The following is a 19,437-nucleotide window of genomic DNA, read 5'->3' as shown; positions in this document are numbered from 1 at the left end:
AACTGAGATCTTGATTTAGGCTTTGTAATTATTTGACTGTCTTAAGGAAGTGAATTCAGATGCTGAGGCAGGATGGGAGCCCCGCAGGAAAGCTAGAAGAAACCTAATTTTTCACTTGCTCTTTGAAAATGAAATAATCTTTTTTAAAAAAAAGTCTTTACAAGCTTGGTTAGTAATCCTAGTACATCTACACAACTCACAGAAATTGTAACTGGAACGGCCTACTGATGGCTGCTAATTGCTTATTAAATTCAGGCCAGTTAAAGAAATTGACAAGTTCTCAGCTGCCAAAGACCTAAATCTGGGTTGGAGGGGCCAAAATTGGGAAGAATATTCTCCTCATCAGAGTTCCCTGAGTAGCCACAAAGGGTGAAGAGATTGGGCCAGAGAGATTGGAAAGTCGGCAGGAACTCTGTGTTTGTGAGTGCCATGTGATTTAAATTGAAGTCAAGACAGATTTAAAGAACTCTTGTTCTAGTCTGGAGTGAACTTAAAGGTAAACACCAAAATGATCTTAAGGGAAATGAAAGAAAAAGTAAGGAGAAAAGAGAGAGAAATGGTTGAAAAGAAGTCTTCCAGCCCCTTTCTGATTACCAATTTGCTAACATTAGCAAGTCAGAAATTTGTCTGTCAATTCCTAATATATCTATGTATCTATATAGATAGATATAAATATATACACACATATATATATTCACACACGCACACACATACACACACACACACATATAGTGTGTAAGCTGTTGCCCCCTTTAAGCAGTGGATTTTTGCTCTTGTTTTGTGACTCATGATTTGTGCCTCCAAACTGACCCTTTACTAGTAACACTCTTGCTCAGCACCTTTGGAGGCTACATGCTCTCTTCTCGTTAGTCTATTTCTTGAATGCTAACTACGCACCGTGTCGTTTCTCTTACAAGTAAATCCTTCTTAATTAAATTCTTTTAAAGCTATCTTAATATGATTAATGAACAGTAACTTAATTCCAGGTAGCTTTCTGAAGATGAGCCAAACTCGAGCTATTCATTTTGAGATGGGCACTGATCCTCGTGCTCATTGTTATTACTCCAGGAGGGGACTCCTTCAATGCTTTCATCTATAACCTTTGCTCCTGTTCAAATCAATACATAGAGAGAAAAGGAAATTTCGTGGCAAGCAATTATCTGGCACTTTAGCAACCTCCTTGCTCTCTTCACTCATGTAGCACTTTTCTATTAATTTTTGGATCAATCTTCTCGGCACTTTCACTGAAATATTGCTGCATAGTCTCAAAAACCTTCTAATTAAAACATAATGATTGAGGCTCAGAACATTTTGGGGCGATTTATAACCTTCTGGAAGGTGTCGCCTCAAGTTTCAAATGAGGACTCTTAACCTTAGTCAGTATTTATTGTTTAGGAAATGCCAACCTATGATGTCATTATTGCTGCAGTACCATGAAAAAAGGAAGACAGTATACTCATGAAGACTATATAGTGCTCCATCTCTGATGCCATGTCCATTTTTGATCTCTTCATTTTCCTTTGATTTTTTCCCATACACTATGCATATAGTAATATGGTTGGATTTCTGCATCCTTAAGTAGAGTTTCTTAGTATTCCCAAATTTCCCTCAAATATTTTGGGTAATAGAACCCAACTGTCTTCAGCTGTGATACTGAAATTTCATAACTAAATTATATATAGTTCTGAAAGTAAATTATCTCAAATGTTTTGAATAGCAGCTGTTCCCAAAAGGACTCTGAATTGTTTTAGGATTTTTGTGTTAGAATTAAGATTTTTATCCCTTGTGATGAAGAAAATAGCTTGGCCAAATCAACCTGTCATGTGGCAATTTCACATGCTTTGTTACTGAAGTTGACAGTTATGCAAAAATGGAAATAAGATAAATATAGTCATCTGCTAAGTGCCACATGTTAAATACAGAAGTCAGTGTTTCAAAATATGGGGTAGTCCATCAGTTAAAACTCGTACTACCATCCATTATGGGACCTTTTTGAGCTTTCATCCATTTCTAAGTGGTGGTGCCCATTGCAAAAACTGCCATGTTCTGACTGTTCTTTAAAGCATTCCTGAATTATTTTTACCATGAAAAAATTACCAGTGATATAAATCATTACTGAAAGCATGCATGGATTTGGAGATCTATCCATGAGTCAGTACCTCATTATTAACCAGCATAGTATCACTGACTCATGTCATAATTGAGGAGAATGTTATATGTGCATATTCTGTAGGGGAGTAATACATGTTTTCTTTCTAATTCAAATCCCACTTAGTCCAGTTTTGGGTGTCAGAGTTGATCGTGGGTCCATAAGGGTAGCGCTGTTGTCCTGCAAGAAGAGATGACTGTTAAAAATGTCTGCATATGTGAGCCTGTTGATTTGTAAAGGCATCTCTGTATGATATACAGAGATCCATACATTACCCTTAGTGTGAGTAAAATGTAATCCCGAGTTTATATATTTAGAACCAGTCCCAACCTGCCTTCAGGAATTGCTTTCCTAATAGTTTATCAAGTGGCATTAAAATGTGCTGAAGTGTTATACTTTAGGCAGCATTCATGTTTTGAATAAAGACATGACTGCGTTAGCTCTATTTTGTTCTTTCTGAATTTTGTTTTTACTCTTCCCTAAGAAAGACTATTGCCTTTCTTCCACTGGCATGTAGTGTTTTTAAGTCCTTAGCCACTTTTGGTAAGCTCTAACTTCGGTTCATTTTGTTATGTGGTGATCACAGTTCTGGATGACGCTCCCCCTGGCACACAGGAGTACATTATGTTACGGCAAGATTCCATCCAATCAGCGGAATTAAAGAAAAAAGAGTCCCCTTTTCGTGCAAAGTGTCACGAAATCTTCTGCTGCCCTCTGAAGCAAGTGCACCACAAAGAGAACACAGAGCCGGAAGGTTTGTGCACTGTGGATCGGTGTTTGTTTGTTTTTATTTTTTAATGTACGTTGCCCTCTAATGTGCTGTGTATTTTTGGCCTGTGTCATTCTAGTGCCACTGACACAGGAAATGTGATGCGCTTGCTGTCTCCCTTGCTTGCCTGAGAATGTGTTATGGGCACTGTATGATACAGGTCATCTGCAATAAATGGAGTAAGATTCTACTGCTTTTCTCAAATGATTTTTTTTTAAGATCATACCATTACACTGCCCTTTTTGGCTGCCAAAGTTGCTTGCTACTTTGAACAACATCAATCCAAGTCAATTTCCCATCGCTCTTACATTTTCCAAAGCTGCACTCTGTTAAGGAATGGCATTTACTCAAAAAATGATTACAGGATTATTCTTCTCTCCACCCCATGAGGCTTCTGCATATTGCTATTAGAATGTTCATAATAGCTGTAGTTTGACAAAATAGGAGAAACATTTTTATGTAATGCACGCCATGTTGCATTTGGAAAAAATAAAATGCATGCAAAGAGGAAACTGTGATTAGGATGCTTTCCTTTTCAGATTAAAGTAAAGGTTGGACAACTCTTACTTGCTATTTGTTAGACTAGTTCGTGTCTTAAAGGATGCCTTGTCAGTGTGAATACTCCTCATGTTTTCTAACTTTTTCTATATACTTTGCATTCCTTTACAAGTAAAATATGGTAAGCTTTTGACACTTGCGTACATTTCCGTTTTCAAAGCTAGTATCGTTTTGAGGATAGCTGGATGACTTTATCAGATATTTCAATTAGTGTGGTTTTGACGCATCCGTGGAATGATAGATGCTAATTAGGAATGGAATCTTCAGATGTTGCATGTCTTGACTGCTGATATACCATTTAGTGCATGAATGGACTTGATGTCAGCCCTAGAATAAAATGGATTATATTGCAAGTAGCGTTTCTGTCAAAATGAGGGGTTTCTTTTGGTATCATACAGATTTGGGAAATCTTTTGCTTGGCATAAGTAATGATTTACAAGGATATATATCTTCTCCAGATATTATTTTTGGTAAATTGTGCTATAATCTATTTTGTGAAACCATAAAATCAAATTTTAAGTGGTTGTGATTGTTCTGCCACACCGTGACTATTCAAATGTAGTTGCAATGACCTGCAAAGAATACACCTGATCCTTTTTGTAGTTACTTTTAAATTATGCTTTAAAAGTAGAATTGATGATTTGCTTTTCAGATCTAGATCTTGCCTGTATGAAAGTAATTTGTTTAGGTAGTGGTAAGGTGATGTTAGTGAGAATATCAATATTTTAGTAATTTTCTTTTGAGGACTGGTTAAAAAATCACACAACTTACTGATTATCTGTAAAGTGAATAATTACACCAGTACAAACCTGTACTTCTTTGATCAAAATTTGGATTTTTTTCTCCTTATTATGCTGTTGAACTACTTCTTTTCATGATCTTAGTTTTGTCAGGCATCACTCTATCAAGAGAACTTGCTTAGTGAATAATTCTACTATATTTGCTGTCCATTACCTGAGATTTAAAGTTTTTTCGGAGTGCATTTATTCTTATCAACACAAGACTTTATTCTTAAACTCTTATTAAAGAAAATCTTGGATGATTTTGTTACTTTTCTTCTGACTTGTGCACTAAAGATATATGTTTAATGTTTCTCACAGCCTCTTTTTCCTGCTAAGTAGCCTGGCACTGCAGGGCCAATATGTGTGTTTGTCTCATCTCTGTGCTGTCATCAAATTGTCTGGCAACAGCTCTAGACCAATCTTAAATGCAGGTCTTTTTACTGTGCATGCAGGAATCCAGAATAATTAGTCCCACTAAATAAGAATCCATCAATTAGCCAGTGAGAGTTGCTCCATTGGTCAAAAAATGTAATAGTACCAGATACAGGTAGCTCAGGGTTTAGGGCCTGAAATAAATTGGGCTGGGACTATTTTTAATGATATTTGTTAAATGTTTTACTATGTGTCAGATGCTGGGGTAAATACAAGTCAGTCAGCTCAGCTCCTTGTCCCTCTTGAGGCTCACAGTGTGAGAAATGCCCCCCATTTTACAGTTGAAGAAACTGAGGTTTAGAGAAGTTAAGTGACTTGTCCAAGGTCAAAAAGCAGGCAAGTGGCAGAGCTGGGAATAGAATCCAGGTCTTCCGACACGAGGCCTGTGCTCTTTCCACTAGGCTATTGTAGTTTCTAATATTTGTGGTACTGTTATATTAATCAATCCATGGTATTTTTTGGGTACTTACTATAAGCAGAGCACTGTACTAAGGCATGGTTGAGTACAGTACAGTACAGTACAGTACAGTACAGTACAGTACAGTACAGTTGGTGGTGATTTTCTTGCTGCTGTGTCCAGCCACCAGCTTGGTTAAGAACTTCCCAATTAAAGTTACTCAATGTCTGTGTAAGACAACACACTTAGACATTTAATTTTATGTCAATTTAAAGAAAAGCGCAAGTGCTCAATTTATAAACAAAATACTGGATGAAAGCATTCTGTTTCTACCATTAACTTTCTGTTTGATATTATTATTCAGCCCTTTATTCACCCCACCCAGAGCCCCACAGCACTTATGTACAGATCTGTGATGTTTTTTGTGGTATTTAAGTGCTTACTATGTGCCAGGCACTATACTAAGCCCTGGAATCAGGGTAGACACAGTCCATGTCCCACATGAGGCTCACAGACATAATCCCCATTTTATATATGAGGTAACTGAGGCACAGAGAACTTAAGTGACCTACCCAAGGTAACACAGACAAGTGGCAGAGCCAGAATTAGAACCCAGGTCCTTTTGACTCCCCAGGCTGTGCTCTATCCACTAGGCCATGTTGCTAGTCATATTATGTAAGCTTGCTATGTGCAAGGAATGTGTCTGCTAATTCTGTTGAATTGTACTCTTCCAAGCACATTGCTCTGCACATAGTAAATGCTTAGTAAATACCATTAATTGATTGATAACCAATTTTGAAGTAATCTCATGTGACTGTAGCAATTTAATTAGAAAGGAATACCAAAACATTTGGGATTAGAATTTGGCCAAATGTCAATATTATTAATTATTCTCAATTAGTATGCTGGTGCAAAAGTACATTCATTGTAATCAGTGGTATCTATAGAATGCTCACTGGGTGGAAAGTAGCAAAGCACCATACTAAGCGTTTAGGAGGTTACACTAAAAGAAGAAGACACCGTTCCTGACCTCAGTGACCTCATAATCTATCGGTGTTCCTGGCATCATGGGAAAGTGAAAATTATACCTTATTTTTTCTATACATTTCTTATTCGAGTTAAGGAATGTCAAAATAAAGCTACTAGTATGCACTCATAAATTATAGAATTAAGGTTCCCTAAAAGAGATTTATTATCATTGGGTTAATTACTTTTCTGTACATTCATTCTCAAAATTTTTTGTTTTGGAGGCCTTTGGGAAACAGAGGTTGAGAATGTAGTGTTTACTAAACCTCAGATATTTAGAAGCAGTGTGGCTTAATGGATAGAGCATGGGCCTGGGAGTCAGAAGGACCTGGGTTCTAATCTCGGCTCTGTCACTTCCCTGCTGTGTGACCTTGGGCAAGTCACTTAACTTTCCTGTGCCTCAGTTGCCTCATCGGTGAAATTGGGATTGACTGTGACTCCCATGTTGGACGTAGACTGTGTCCAACCTGATCGTCCAATGTACAGTGCTTAATTCAATTCCTGGCACTTAGAAAGCACTTCACAAATAGCATCAAAAATGAAATCATCCTGGGAAATACTGTAATGCAGAATTTGCTTTCAAAATCAAAATTTGAGCCTGATTAGCAAATTTCAAGTATTTAACATGATCAGTCAATGGTATTTACTGAGTGCTGCTTACTGTGTGAAGTGCACTGTATTAAGTACTTTGGAGAGTCCAGTACAACAGAGTTGATAGACATATCTGTTCACAAGGGTGCTTACAATCTAGGGGTGGGGAAACAGACATTGTTATAAATAAATCATAGGTATGTACATAATTACTGTGAGGCTGAGGGTGGGGTGAATATCAAGTGCCAAAAGGGAGGAGATCCAAGTACATAGGTGATGCAGAAGGGAGAGGGGTTAGGGGAAATGAGGGCTTAATCGGGGAAGAGTATTCATTGGTTAGTAGGCATACTGAAAAAGCATTGCTCTCATTCCCACATTTCTTTTTTCATGTTATTCACAGGAAAATCTATCTCCTCAAAGCAATTGTAACCTTTTTATTTTAAGGCATTTGGCCATGCCTGGTCTGGAGAAGACGGATCTCTGACTGGCAATGAGATACGTTGACTTTAAACAACCAACGTCCCCTGCCAAAAAAAAAAAAAAAGGAGCGAAACACTCCAAGGATGCAAATAGCTCACAAGTATAAGCATTTAAACCCTTTCTGTTTGTTGAGTTTATTCAAAGAGAACACCAAAAACACTGCCAAATTTGGGGGAGGGAAGATGGGAGAAAAGGGAAAAAAAGAGGAAGAAAAAGTATTAAAGAATATATTTAATTTCTTTCTATCTCCAAACTGTACAATTTTTGTGCCTCCCTTTCAAAAATTTCCTTAGGCAAACTGTATTGACTGTCATTTTTTTCTTAATTCAAATTTTTACCGCATAGGTTATCCATGATCAGGATGACACTTTAAAAATATTACTCTATTAGGGAATCACCTAAGCACTTTTAAATTTATTTCTTTCTGCTTTTTGAAGTAGATGTAAGATTTGTGAATAGGGTGAAAAGGAAGATGAGGAAACTACCTACCTAGATTGAATCATAGATTTTAACATACATATTAAAGTTTCAGTATTTTTCCTCTTGAACCATGCATTACCTAGCTATTATGGAGACAGTATCTGAGGAAAAAAGGAAACCAGTAGTAGCAATTCACAGATTCAATTCATTTCCAACATAGACATGAAAGTCTCAGTACTTTTCCCCTTGAACGCTGAATTATCCAGTTATTATTGAGACTGTAGCTGAGGAAAAAAAGGAAAATCAGGAGTAGCATTCAGTACATCCAGAAACTCTGTGGGTAGGGTACTTCTTGTTCTCTGGAAAATTCTTAATGAAGTAAGTGAATTTAAAAACTAAAAAATGAATTTTCATCCATGAAGAACATCTGTATTTAAGCTTCCGTCTAGTTTCCTTGTGGGCAGGGATCATGTCCACCAACTCTATTGTATTGTACTCTCCCAAGCACTTAATACAGTGCTCTGCACACAGTAAGCACTCAATAATTAACAGTGATTGACTGATGTCCAGTCAGGCTCTTAGCATAGGAATTGACAGTAGTTTTTTTTAAGAATCTTTAAAATGCTGCTAATACTTTTCTCTCTTAAATGTGAAGACAGCACAGATTTTATGGTTTTAAGCAGTTTCTTCTGTTTCTTTGTTTCTAATTTTAAGGTTTGTCCCTCTGAAATGGAGATGAGGATTAAGTTTTAGATTTTCACTCACAGCCCTCCTGGTGATTGAAAGCTGAACTATCACAACTGCTAATTGGGTGCCTTTCCATACATCTTCCAACTCCCTTCAAAATGACAGACAGCCCTATTTTAGTTTTTTTAAAAAATTCTAAAATTAAATTTCTCAAAGGTGAAGCTAGATTTAGGGTCTATCTACCCCATCTGTGTACCCACGTTATGCCCCCATTTACTCACCCCCTAATTTATAGAATCAAATCTAAAGATCCTGTAATGTTTAACTTTTAACCAACAATTCCATAATTTCAATTCTTTCAATAAAGCTCATTTAAAATGGGCACTATACCTTTAGTTTTCAGACTTAGGTTTATACTGCTTTTTGAGTGCTATTTTTCCTTCTCTGTACCTACGTGGATACTGAAGGTGTTTGTCTCTTACTCTTTAGACGTGTCATGTGCCCTCTGTTTTCCTCCTCCTAACAACCATCTTTGCTTTTTTCTAGCCTATTCTGTTCTTTCTTCGGAGAACTGTTTCTCTCTTTATTTCAAGGATTTTAACCGGATTGGTACAAGCCTGTCTGACTCTATCTTCTTCTGTCTGGATGTTCTTTGTATTGTGGGAAACCGTTTTTCTGTCCTTCTGTTTGGAGTCTTAACTGCCTGATCTCAACTTCGAAGGTTACAGTTTTCCCTTTCTTTGCAAATTAAGTGTGGACACCAATGGACTTTTTTTCCCCTCTGGGCATCCATGTGTCTTTCTAACCCTTTGGGGTTTATTTGTTCCCAGTGCTTCTTTTGTAATATAATAGTTTTCAGTACTCAAGTGAAAATGCAATTTGCAATTACTTTAAATGTGGGGCGGTATTATAGGCATTATTTCAATGCTAACTCTACAGAGAAGGCCACAGACTGACAGAGATTCTAATTGTCAATTCTGGAAGCGCCAGGGCTCAGCTGCAGCATAAATATCAGTGCTAAGCACTTAGCTGCAGCATAAATATCAGTGCTAAGTGCTTATTACAGTGCTCTGCACATAGTAAGTCCTCAATAAATATGACTGAATGTAATATCCTGTTGCTTCTCTGGTTTGAAACCCTCTCTATTCTTGTTAGCAATATTAATTTTTTAATAATAATTATGGCAGTTTTTAAGTGCTTACAAAGTGCCACGCACTGTGCTAAGCACTGATTGCACTTTATTAAGATGGTATTTGTTAAGCATTTATTAGGGGAAGCCGCGTGGCTCAGTGGAAAGAGCTTGGACTTCGGAGTCAGAGGTCATGGGTTCGACTCCTGGCTCTGCCACTTGTCAGCTGTGTGACTGTGGGCAAGTCACTTAACTTCTCTAGGCCTCAGTTACCTCATCTGTAAAATGGGGATTAACTGTGAGCCTCCCGTGGGACAACCTGATGATCCTGTATCTCCCCCAGTGCTTAGAACAGTGCTCTGCACATAGTAAGCGCTTAACAAATACCACCACTGTTATGTGCCAGGCACTGTTCTAAGCACTGGGATAGATACAAATAATCAGATTGGACACAGTCCGTGTCCCACATGGGGTTCACAGTCTTAATCCACATTGTACAGATGATATAACTGAGGTACAGAGAAGTTAAATGACTTGCTCAAAGTCACACGGCTGATAAGTGGCAGAGCTGGGATTAGAACCCAGGTCCTTCTGACCCCCAAACCAGTGCTATATCCACAAGGCCATGCTACTTAGTATGCCGTCTCTCGCTAGTCCCCTGTATTACCCATTTGTAATGTTTTTCCGGCTTTTAGTTTTCTAGTACTCCCTGCCTTGGTCTTTGGTGCCTTTTTCTCATCTTCTGTTAGGGTTGCCTCTGTTTCCTGCAATCCCCACTTGCACGTTTGCTCAGTTTTCCATGAAGCAAGTTTGTTTCTGTCCTTTCCGTTTTGCCTCATGTATGCCATCTTTCACCAGTGATTTTTTCCAACCCATATTATCTCTGCTCATGGTCCTCTCATCTGTGAGCCCCAGGTGGAAAAGGGACTGTGCATGACCCGATTATCTCAAATCTACTCCAGTGCTTAGTACAGTGCTAGGCACAAATATCACAATTAAAATTACTATTATATCTCTCCAACATGCTACCACTATTGCCCTGGAATTGATCCCTCCTTAGTCCCTACTCCCATTTCTCTCTTTTACCCTTGCCCTGACCGCTCTGCTCCATCCCTTTTGCCCCCTCCACACTTTCCATATGACAGCAACACAACCTTGAAAGCAGTAGGGGTCAACCTGCCCAAGGGTGGAGTAATTTTCTGTTGCCAGATTGTCTCCTGTTGGCAGGTTTTTTGTTGTTGTTTTTTAATAAATTCCCTTTTACCCCTAAGCCTGGCCTTACTCCCACTCCCAAACTCTGATTTCCTGGCCCTGGCTCTCTAGAGTTGGGGACGGTAAGGTATCGTCAGCGGAGTGAGGAAGGACCAGCAACCATGAGAGAAACTGGAATCCAAATTTCCTCCCTCATCACTTCCATTGAGAGTAGGTGAGGTACAGACGGGGTCCTGAAGTACTGCTTCTTCCCTCATCGTCTCTTTGTGGGGAACGTCCAGTCATCCACTGGATCCCGATGATGTCAGGATGCCAAGCCGATAAGACCAAACCCCACTGAAATGCAGACATTTCCACTGCCCTCTGGGTTTTAGAAACCTACTTAATTCTGTTGCCTGCTTTTGTAGGGAGGACAAGAATCTCCCATAGCCAAGGTGATATCTTGCAGAGGGTCCAGTTCCCAGAATTCCTCCATTTACCTACTCGAGCTGAGCCTGTGGCTCCGCAGTAGCTATTCCACTTGTGTTCCCAAACAGTCTTCGATAGTATAAGTATTTTTATTAAACATTATCATTCAGAACCCTAGTCCCACACTACACAGAAGGTAGCAGAGCACAAGGGGCTACCCAGTGACGACAGGTGATATGTCTTCAACAAAGCATCCCATGAAGGTCCCACATACCAAGGTTCACTGATCTATTATGCAGGTGAACATTCACTGAACAAAGTTTTCCCCCCATCAAGCATCTTCCAATCCCTCCCACAGGTCCTGGGATGACGTTTTGGTGTTAGAGCCTCCCCTTCAGATTACACAAAGTTTATCTTTCCTCCAATCGAAAGACTTCATAGGTTGTTGCTACAATCTCTATCCATCTGCCAGAGCAGCAGTGTCAGTAGTTTTGCTAATGGTTTCTGTAAACCTGCAACTTCAAGGTGATCAGCAGGCATGCTAATGCTAATTAGTAGAAATGTAGTCTTGCCTTTTCTACAAATATATACCATCTATTTCTGTCATTTTGGGCAGTGTGGAGTGTTTTGGACTTCTTAAAGGCAGAGGAATTTCTTAGAGATGTTCCAATACCTTAGTGGCCCACATGGTTACTTTCTGCTGCCTTCTCATCACATCCAGCGCTTAGTACAGTGCCTGGTATAGAGTAAGCCCTTAACAAATACCATTATTATTTTTATTATGGTCTTCGTTAGCCATCTCAGTACGAGACATTAAAATTGTCATATGAATGAAGTGCCATATTGAAAAGAATCTTTAAGAAAGAACTTGGAAATACAGTTACTATCTGATCTTCAATTACTTTATAGTGCAATAATTGTAAAGTACTACATCATGAATATTCTTATTTGATTTCATTTTTTGACTAGTATGTGGCATAAGTCGTGTCCTTGGAGAGGTTCTGAACAAGAAACATTGTATCCCTTATATTATGAACACCTATTCACCCCTGTCTTGCCTCAGAGCCCTTATCCACACTCACTCTAACTCATCAAAATCACACTTCCATTTCCACACGTGTACTTAAGGAATTTTACTTCCAAGCAGTAACTATTTTGAGATAGAGGCATGTTCCCAAACAGCACTATCTCTGCTGTCAAAATAATTCCAACTCTCAGAGTGGTACAGCCTTCACTGGGCAGCTAACTAAGCTCCAGTTTTAGACTGAATGATTTGGTACTCATCCCAATTAATCAAAAATGCATCTAAATTTAAATACTCAACAAAGCACCTAATGTTCAATTGTCAACAGCTCAATCTTCAGAAAAACTAATTGTTGACAGAATTTTTGCCACTTTGGCCAGCATCTTGGCAGATGACATATCCATTCCTGAGCAAGGGTTTGACTTCAAATCAATGCTATTTGAAACTCTCAATGAGTCACTGAGAATTATTTGAACCTATGACAATTGTTTTAGCAGTTTTAAATGATTTGTTGACAGATGTCTCTCGGCATTAGGGAACAGAGTGGTCTGTGAATATATCATCACACCTTTAGTTTCTTCCCATAGCAATATCAAATGACATATATACACATTCAAATGTAATTGGGTCTAAATCATAGTTGTTTATTCCTAAATTTAGGAATCTACTTGACTTTATTTCTTTTCTTCAAATAATAGATACCATTCATTTTAGGTACGAGAAGTCCAAACAGAAAAGACTTTCGCACTAATAATCTTATAATATTTAAATCTGGTTGTGCTGAAACTAAGGAAATGGCAGTGGTCATTCTGTTTATTTTTTTCTCCAATATATGTTATTCAGAATGTGGATTAATGGCCAGGGAGAATACAGGGAATTCTTCCTTGATGCCCAATATAACCTTCACTATCTCCTTTCCACCTGGTCACCTTAGTAAGTCACTTCAGAAAAAACATTTAAATTATTTCTTGAAAGAATATTGATTCAAAATGCATTAATAATATTTTGGAAAGCTATGTTGTAATTGATGATTCTTTTGAGCATTCTAGACCTTTCAATCTCACACTTCAAAACCTGAGTTATTATATTTTGTTTCTCCCTTCAGTTCACCAACCCGGTCTTGGTTCACCTCCACTCTGAATCCCAGAGAAAAATATATATTCGAATTATTTTGATTACTAAGATGTAGGGTGGTTGGGAATTTTGTTTTGGTGGAGAGGGCAGGACAATACTTTCTACAAAGCTTCAGGTATTGGCCTATGCTTGAAGCAAGACGACAGACCTACTGGACCAATCATCTGATCTGGTAGGAGAATTCAGAATCTCTTATGTCTATTGTTTGAGTTCGTACATCCCTTTAAATCTTTACGTTACAACTGCCAGATAATTGCTTTCATCAGATGAAGGAATTCTCTATTCCTGGACATTCTCACTAATCCAGTGCATTGAAGAGGATGTAGGTGTGGTTATGTGGTATAAAGGTGTCGTAAACCAAGATAAAATTCATAAAATTCGAGGATTTATGAGGGTTTAAGTGACACCCCCTCCACAAGTCCAAAATGAGGGTTTCCCTCATTGGTGATAAACCAGTGATAAACCTCATTAACTTGGTGATAAAGAAGATGAGGAGCAGAATGGGTCTAAGAGATCTCGAGTGGACTTCTGCCCTTAGAGTGTGGTTATAAGTGAAAAGTAATGACTTTTAAATAATAATCCTTTTTTTTTCCAATCTGGTACTTGTCCTTATATATGTTGATTGCTCTTCATAATGAAGATTACGTCCTCCTAGGAAACCTACCTCAGAGCTTTGGGAAAACTCTATACTTTCAGCAGCGTTAGCTTACTTGAGATATTTTTAGGAAAAAAATAAAGTTTAAAATGCAGTTCTCCCTCTCCCCTTTTCTCTGAACTACCCCCAAAATACTGTTTGCCTTCATTGTATTTAATTTGGTACTTCGCGTTCTTAAAATCTAAAAAGCCTGATTTTTAATAGAGCTGAAACAGACATTGTTGAGTAAATGAGTATAATACTGATAGCATTCTGACATTTCTCTGCTTAATGGGAAAAAAAAATGCCACTCATAAACAGAGAAATGTTTTTTGGTTCATTGCTTTATTTCTTCAAGGGATGTGCTTTTATGCGTAGAGTAGTTTAGAAGAAGGGAATGTATGATTAATACAGACCGTTGTCCCTTCACAGTATTGTACTCTCATGTGGAAATGTGGTTAGCTCTCTTTCAATTTGGTGCCTTTCTTGCTGCCTGACCACAAACTTTGTTTCTATTGAAAAAAACGTTTCTTTCCACTTATGGGATTCTGTTTACTTTATCATAAGAGGACAAGAGTGATATTAGAATGAGTTTCCACCTTATTTGACCATGATAGCAGTAACTGTTTAATGGAAGTGGTTTCCCACCCTTTGTAAGAAAGCATGTTTAATATGCATGGACTTAAAATTTGTTCCACAAAAACCCCAAATAACCTTAGGTATGTGGTGTTTTATTCCCTAGAGATTGGAAACAATTTATTAACTTTTACAGTACTTTGGGGGACCTTTCTCATTACCTCTGACCTTTACTAAATGTTTCTTATGTCATGTGGAATTAAGATTATTTATTGACTGTTCTTTAACTCAAAGTTAGTTTTTTTATGTAAATTTCTTTGAGACATTTTTGAAAATTCTTCTCTTATCCTTCCCACACCTTCTATGTGCTTTTGTCCATATTGCCTTGGAAAATTTACAGTGGTTCAATGCAGGCCATAGGGGCCGTTAAATAATTTATGTAGCATTAGAGTTAAGTGCATGAAAGATTCATTCAGTTAAATCACTAGAGTGTTATTCTTAATCCCTGGTACAGTTAATTTGATTGCAATATTGTGCTTCCTTTTAAAGTTCTAGAAGAATAAAGAAATGGAATTGATAGGCTGTGCTAAAGGGCCTTTGAGTTCGATATCTGCATTGTGTACTATTGATGAACAGAAAATGCCAATCCTTCTTACTATGGTTTAGAAATTGGGAAATAGAATTGTTGAAACATAGATGTCCATCAATACTAAGATGCCCATAACAAATTTGTGTGAAAAATTACATTTTCACCTTTTAACCACTCTTCACACTGTCCTTACTAGGATCATGATTTCTCTTAGATTCTTTCATGCCTTTATCTAGATGCATTTTATTTGGTCCTGTCAAAACGTTTACAGGAAGGATTGGAGCATCCTCTCCAGGAGTTGCTTGGTCACCACTTTTTCCTATGTGACTGTGAGGCAGTGTTGTTGGAATCTAACAGTGGAAACCAAAGGTTTTGTTCCAATGCGGCAGGCAAGCACCTCAGGAGGAACTGAGTGGCTCATAGTGAAATTAATGAGTGTCTTTGATTCCAGTTATTCCAGGCCTTTCCGGCAATAGTATTTATTTTGGTCTGAAATAGTTGGATCTAAGGCCAAAGTAGTAGGCAATTTTTCCACAGTTTTTGGTTCTACAGTGGGTCACCTGCACAGCACTGTTTTCCCTCTCTTTTTTTTTTTGGTGTATGTAATCCAAAAGGCGCTCCAGTCAATAAGTGCTTATCCAACTGTGTATACTCAGTGGAATTTCTCAGTGGCCTCCATAACTGTGGTGAAAATAGTTTGCTCCTCCTCCCTAACCCATTCTGGAAAGTAAGATCAGAGCTGACTGGTTGTCAGGATAGATCAATCCTTTACTCTTCGTGCTGACTTGAAATCTAGTCTCAGGTTTTGCGCAGAGTTGTATTACATGATGTTTTCAGTTTTTGGTTTTTGTTTTCTAAATTGGAACTGCAGCAGATCCTATTGTTTAATTACGATTGTATTCCTGGAATTATTTTCAGTCCTTCAAAATGGAGATCAGTAGCTGGCATTTTTTATTGCAACTGAGCTTAATTTGCTGCGGCACTGCTAGGTTGACTGAAAAAGACAAGGCCACCAGTCAACCAGTAGAATTGATTCTTTGCTACCTGATTGGCTCAGTAGAGTACAAGATTGTTAGCTGAATTTCAGGTTTTTGGCAGCCATTTTCAGCCCTTGGGTCTGGTCTTTCTAGTTTATGGAACTTCCTTAAGACATTCAAGTTGACAGTGCGATTGGTGGACAGGAGTGGGTGGTGGCCAAGCCTTCAATGCTCTCTGACAATAAAACCAATGTGGTTTTGCCCAGGTTCCTGGGAGATGTGACTTGGAAGTGACACAGTGATTCATGATTCCTCATAGCTATCAGTTTTGAGAGGAAAATCACAAGAAGCAGCGTCAATTAGTGGATAGAACACAGGCCTGGGAGTCAGAAGGACCTGGGTTCTAACTCTGGCTTTGCCAATTGTCTAGTTGATCTTGGGCAAGTCACTTAACTTCTCTGTGCCTCAGTTCTCTCATCTGTAAATGAGGATTAAGATTGTGAGCTCCATGGGGACATGGATATGTTGAATGATTAGCTTGTATCTACCCCAGAACTTAAGTACTGTGCCTGGCACATCGCTTAACAAATATCATGAAAAAAATTCATATAGTGAACAGTACATGGCAGGAAACTCTTGAGCTGTCTGGATGATGTAGGATCTTTGTCAAGCACACAGAATTTTCATGCTAATTCTGATCCAATGAATTCATTTAAAAACAAAATTTCCATACTAAAATGGGAAGAAAGCTTTCTCATCCCAGATTAAAATAACTCACTTCTTGGTCTCAGAAAAAATAGCTCAAGAATCCCAAATCAAAAATAAGAAATACATTAAATTCAGTTTATTTCTGCAGTTGTAAAGTAGGCAAAGAAATCCACCTCCTTTGGGAAGTTTTGCTATTTTCAATGTCCCTTTATTTAGGCTGAGGAGTTTTAGTTATGCTGATTCCTCAAATAAATGCATGCTGTTTGTCATCTGTTTTCTGAAATGCAGTTGTAATAATTATGATATTTACTAAGTGCTCACTGAGTCCAACTTGAAAAGTACAATGAAAACACAGAAAGTGTTTCTTTCCGCAAGAAGCTTATACTTTAATGGGGGAGACAGGCAGAAAAATACTTACAAATAGCGCAACCAAGAATGAGCACTTGAAAGTGTATTTGAGAGTACATACATAACACAAATTCCAAGGAACGGAATACATTTTATTAGTGCTAGAAGTAGCTAATGGTTTAATGTAAAGAGTGCCAAATACAATGAAGCACCTGAAGGACAAAAATGAGAAAGTTTATGCTTACTACCAAGGACACTTATTTTACCACCTATTGCCTACTGCTGGACTACAAAGGGCACCATAATTATAGAACTTCTGGAATGGACACACATATTCCTAGCATATTCCAGAAGGGATTGAGGATTCCAAATTTAATATATTCCAAGACTTCTAACCATTTGGTTTAACTCCCGTGGTTTCTGGAATTCATTTTTGGGACACCCCAGAGGGAAAAATCACTAAATTGGAAGTTAATTATATCAAGTGGAGCTCTGTTAACTAATCTCAGATAAATTGAAAACCATAAATCAACCATTGCTCAATTTTCTTTTTCCTGTGGGTTTTAAAGCTAAGTATTCTTTCTTTTCAAAGTGATGCAAAACATCTTATTTTTGGACCGTAGCAAATTTTGAAATGTCTTACCTAATTACAGTCATGCTGTATGACTGTGACTGCCACTTGTCAGCTATGTGACTGTGGGCAAGTCACTTAACTTCTCTGTGCCTCAGTTCCCTCATCTGTAAAATGGGGATTAAGACTGTGAGCCCCACGTGGGACAACCTGATTCCCCTGTGTTTACCCCAGCGCTTAGAACAGTGCTCTGCACATAGTAAGCGCTTAACAAATACCAACATTATTATTATTATTAACTAAAATGAGCCCTCATTGTTTGAATTGGATATTAGTTGTCTTCCCTTAAGGTTTTTATTACATCAGCAATATTACATTATCATTTGTTACATTATATTCATTACCTTATATTTACTGTATCATCAGTGAAGTTGGGCATTATTGTAGAATGATACCTGTTTATGGTGTTGGCACCATAAATTTTATTGTAATAATTAAACTGAGTTTAGAGTATCACCCCAACAATCCTGCCTCTAAACATAATAATAATAATTGTTGCCTTTGATAAGCACTAGGTGTCATGTGAGCACTAAGTGCTAATAGAAACAAGATAATTAGGTCAAATACATTGGTTCAATCCCATAAGCCTTGGGTCCATTCCATTGAAGCGCTGTATTTAGGGCTTTTACATCCTACCGCACTACTGCCATCCTGACAGAGGCAGGAGGTGGGGAATCCAGGATAATCCTTCAAAGTCTGGCAAGCTGGCAGTGATTCTGTCGATCAGTGGTATTTATTGAACATTTACTATGTGCAGAGCAGTGCACTAAATGCTTGGGGAAAAAAAGTAGCTTAAGTAGACACAGACCCTACCCTCAGGAAATTTATAATCTAATGGGGGAGACAGATATTAAAATAAATTACAGGTAGGGGAAGCAACTAAATGCTGAGGGTGTGGATTGAATACCTATATTTTAGAGGTAGGACTACGGGCATAGATGATGCAGGGTGGAGAGAGATGAGAGATTAGTCAGGGAAGTGATGGGATCATCACTGAACTGCGGTTTTTAACTCCTTTGAGGCAGGGATCTTCCCATTCTGTTTACTCTCCTAAGTGCTTAAAACAGTGCTCTGCAGTCAGGCAGGCATTGGGATCGCTTGGGAGAGTACACTATAACAATGAACAGATACATTCCCTGCCCACAAGGAGTTTACAATCTAGAGGAACTCCTGATCAGTCAGAAGGAAACAACAATACAAAGTCATGGAAAAAAAAATACCCTGACAGTCTGATTTTAGCCTGACACAGTTGAGGCCCATCTGTACTGTACTGCAAAATGCAGTAGTACTATCCCTGCTACCTCATGTTAGCTAACAGGTCAGCTTGTATTACCTCTGTTAAAGCATCAGTAGTTTCAGAATAATTTTACAAGATGGAAGAAACAACTTTTTAGGAATTTGAAAGCATAAGTGATGCCTCAGTGGGTCATGCTAATAGTTCAAATGGTCCCGTGTTATGTTTTTGATGGACCCTTCAAAGAATCCGTAGGGGAAGAGGGAAACAGTCAACTTCATCAAATACATTTTCATAGTTGATAATGCACTTTCCTCTAATAACCAATTTTAGGCCTATTATCCATAAATGTATGCAAACTCTTCCTGAACCTATTTTTGTCTTCTGCCTGCACAACTCCCTGTGATGAATTCCATAGTCTTACCAACTTCTGTGCAATGTGTTATTTTATTGTTGGTTGTTTTTTCCTGTTTGTCTTTACTTTCATCTTCGACGTGCACCTCCTGACTTGGTGGTACGGAATTTGGTGTACAATTCCATAA

The 19,437-nt window shown here is 38.1% G+C and overlaps 1 protein-coding gene across 3 annotated transcripts in view; it reads left to right on the top strand.

Moving 5' to 3' along the window:
• The window catches only part of FGF13 (fibroblast growth factor 13), a 335,613-nt gene that overhangs the window by 161,377 nt on the left and 154,799 nt on the right, over nucleotides 1–19,437 (top strand). For 2 of the 3 annotated variants that reach the window (XM_029067813.2, XM_007665951.4), the window contains one exon: nucleotides 2,736–2,903. The exons of the other annotated variant lie outside the window; for it this stretch is intronic. In XM_029067813.2, coding sequence (XP_028923646.1) covers nucleotides 2,736–2,903 — 168 coding nt within the window. The remainder of the gene's footprint in view (nucleotides 1–2,735; nucleotides 2,904–19,437) is intronic. 3 annotated transcript variants of the gene reach the window in all.

This window comes from Ornithorhynchus anatinus, chromosome 6, assembly GCF_004115215.2.
Source record: "Ornithorhynchus anatinus isolate Pmale09 chromosome 6, mOrnAna1.pri.v4, whole genome shotgun sequence".
Classification (NCBI taxonomy): domain Eukaryota; kingdom Metazoa; phylum Chordata; class Mammalia; order Monotremata; family Ornithorhynchidae; genus Ornithorhynchus; species Ornithorhynchus anatinus.
The sequence above is the reverse complement of the archived record's forward strand: the minus strand, read 5'-3'. Positions and strand labels throughout refer to the sequence as shown.